The sequence below is a fragment of the Eimeria mitis genome, genomic scaffold, assembly GCF_000499745.2.
Source record: "Eimeria mitis Houghton genomic scaffold, Emh_scaff316, whole genome shotgun sequence".
NCBI lineage: Eukaryota > Apicomplexa > Conoidasida > Eucoccidiorida > Eimeriidae > Eimeria > Eimeria mitis.
Window position 1 is genome coordinate 2,772 of NW_013571502.1, and position 1,898 is coordinate 4,669.

The 1,898-nt window shown below is 49.5% G+C and overlaps 1 protein-coding gene across 1 annotated transcript; it reads right to left on the reverse strand.

The window, feature by feature from the left end:
* Positions 1–306: 306 nt before the first annotated feature.
* EMH_0007590 (uncharacterized protein) lies at positions 307–1,301 on the reverse strand (the record flags this gene model as incomplete). The annotated part of the gene is made up of 2 exons (XM_013498070.1): positions 307–764; positions 1,274–1,301. The coding sequence occupies 2 exons, from the start codon at positions 1,299–1,301 to the stop codon at positions 307–309; spliced, it is 486 nt and encodes a 161-aa protein (XP_013353524.1).
* Positions 1,302–1,898: the final 597 nt, after the last annotated feature.

Genomic DNA, 1,898 nt, shown 5'->3' on the forward strand with positions numbered 1-1,898 from the left:
AGGGTTTGAGTCTAGGGTTTAGAGTTTAGGGTTTAGGGTTTAGGGTTTAGGGTTTATTGTTTTAGATAGATAAATAAATCTACGAATATGTACTCAATTATCCATTTTAATAAAATCTATATATTTGATTGTTTCTTCTCCCCATTCCCTCTCCTAGGGTTTAGGGTTTAGGGTTTAGGGTTTAGGGTTTAGGGTTTAGGGTTTAGGGTTTAGGGTTTATGCAGGCGTTTTCTAGCGATTGCGGTTCGTTTGCTAGAAATTTCTTTGCGAGAAGATTTTGGCTTCAAAGAAATTTTTTGGGTTTTTTCAGGCAGAAGAGGAATACATGGATGGGTTTGTTGCTGCTGCTGCTGCTGCTGCTGCTGCTGCTGCTGCTGCTGCTGATGCTGCTGGTGCTGCTGATGCTGCTGGTGCTGGTGCTGTGGCTGTAGTTGGTGGTGCTGATGCTGCTGCTGCTGCTGCTGGTGCTGCTGCTGTGGCTGGTGGTGGTGGTGGTGCTGCTGCTGCTGCTGGGGGTCCTGCTGCTGCTGCTGCTGGTGCTGCTGCTACTGGTGTTGCTGCTGTTGCTGGTGGTGGTGGTGCTGCTGTTGCTGGTGGTGGTGGTGGTGCTGCTGATGCTGTTGGTGCATGCGTTGCTGCTGTTGCTTCTGCTGTTGTAATTGCTGTTGCTGCTGCAGTTGCTGTTGCTGCTGCTGCTGCTGCTGTTGCTGCTGCTGCTGCTGCTGCTGTTTGTTGCAGCAGATTTTGTTGTTTGTATTGTCTTACTGTAGCTGCAACCTAAATATATCTGCTGTTCCTGTTTCTGCTGCTGCTGCTGCTGCTGCTGTTGCTGCTGCTGCTGCTGCTGCTGCTGCTGCTGCTGCTGCTGCTGCTGCTGCTGCTGCTGCTGCTGCTTAGGTGTGCGACACCGACGCTCGTTTGCTGCCGAATGAAAGCAGAGGCCAGCTGGCGGAGTATCTTAACCTCATCACCGTAAACCCTAAACCCTAAACCCTAAACCCTCATCACTCTAAACCCTAAACCCTAAACCCTCGTCACCGTAAACCCTAAACCCTAAACCCTCATCACTCTAAACCCTAAACCCCCATCATTCTAAACCCTACACCCTAAACCCTCATCACTGTAAACCCTAAACCCTAAACCCTCATCACTCTAAACCCTAAACGCTCGTCGCCGTAAACCCTAAACCCTAAACTCTCATCACTCTAAGCCCTAAACCCTAAAGGCTCCTCATATTCTAAACCCTAAACCCTCATTAGACTAAACCCCAAACCCTTATCACTGTAACCCAAAACCCTCATTTTCTTTTCCTTAAAAAGTCAGTATTCAGCTAAACGCAGAGCAATTAGGGTTTAGGGTTTAGGGTTTAGGGTTTAGGGTTTAGGGTTTGTGTTTCAGGGTTCAGATCAGCAGGCAAAGAAGATTAATCTCTGGGGGAGAACACAACACCCTTCTGTCGAGTGTGTTAGCTTTTGCTGCTGCTGCTGCTGCTGCTGCTGCTGCTGCTGCTGCTGTGGTTATTGCTGCAGCTTCTGACGTGCTGCGTTGCATGGTGTATCTGCTGTTGCTGCTGCTGCTGTTTTTTTTTTTTCTGCTGCTGCTGCTGCTGCTGCTGCTGCTGCTGTTATTACTACTACTACTACTACCACTGCTCTCCCTGCTGCTGCTGCTGCTGCTGCTGCTGTTGCTGCTGCTGCTGCTGCTGCTGTGCAGGCGTGCGTTCAGAATAGCTTACAGCTATTTTAATAAAATCCTCGAAGAACAAAATTTCTTTTTTGCTGCTGCTGCTGGCGAGGGTTTGCTGCAGCAGCTGCTTGAGTATATACCTGACGACAGCAGCAGCAGCAGCAGCAGCAGCAGCAGCAGCAGCAGCAGCAGCAGCAGCAGCAGCAGCAGCA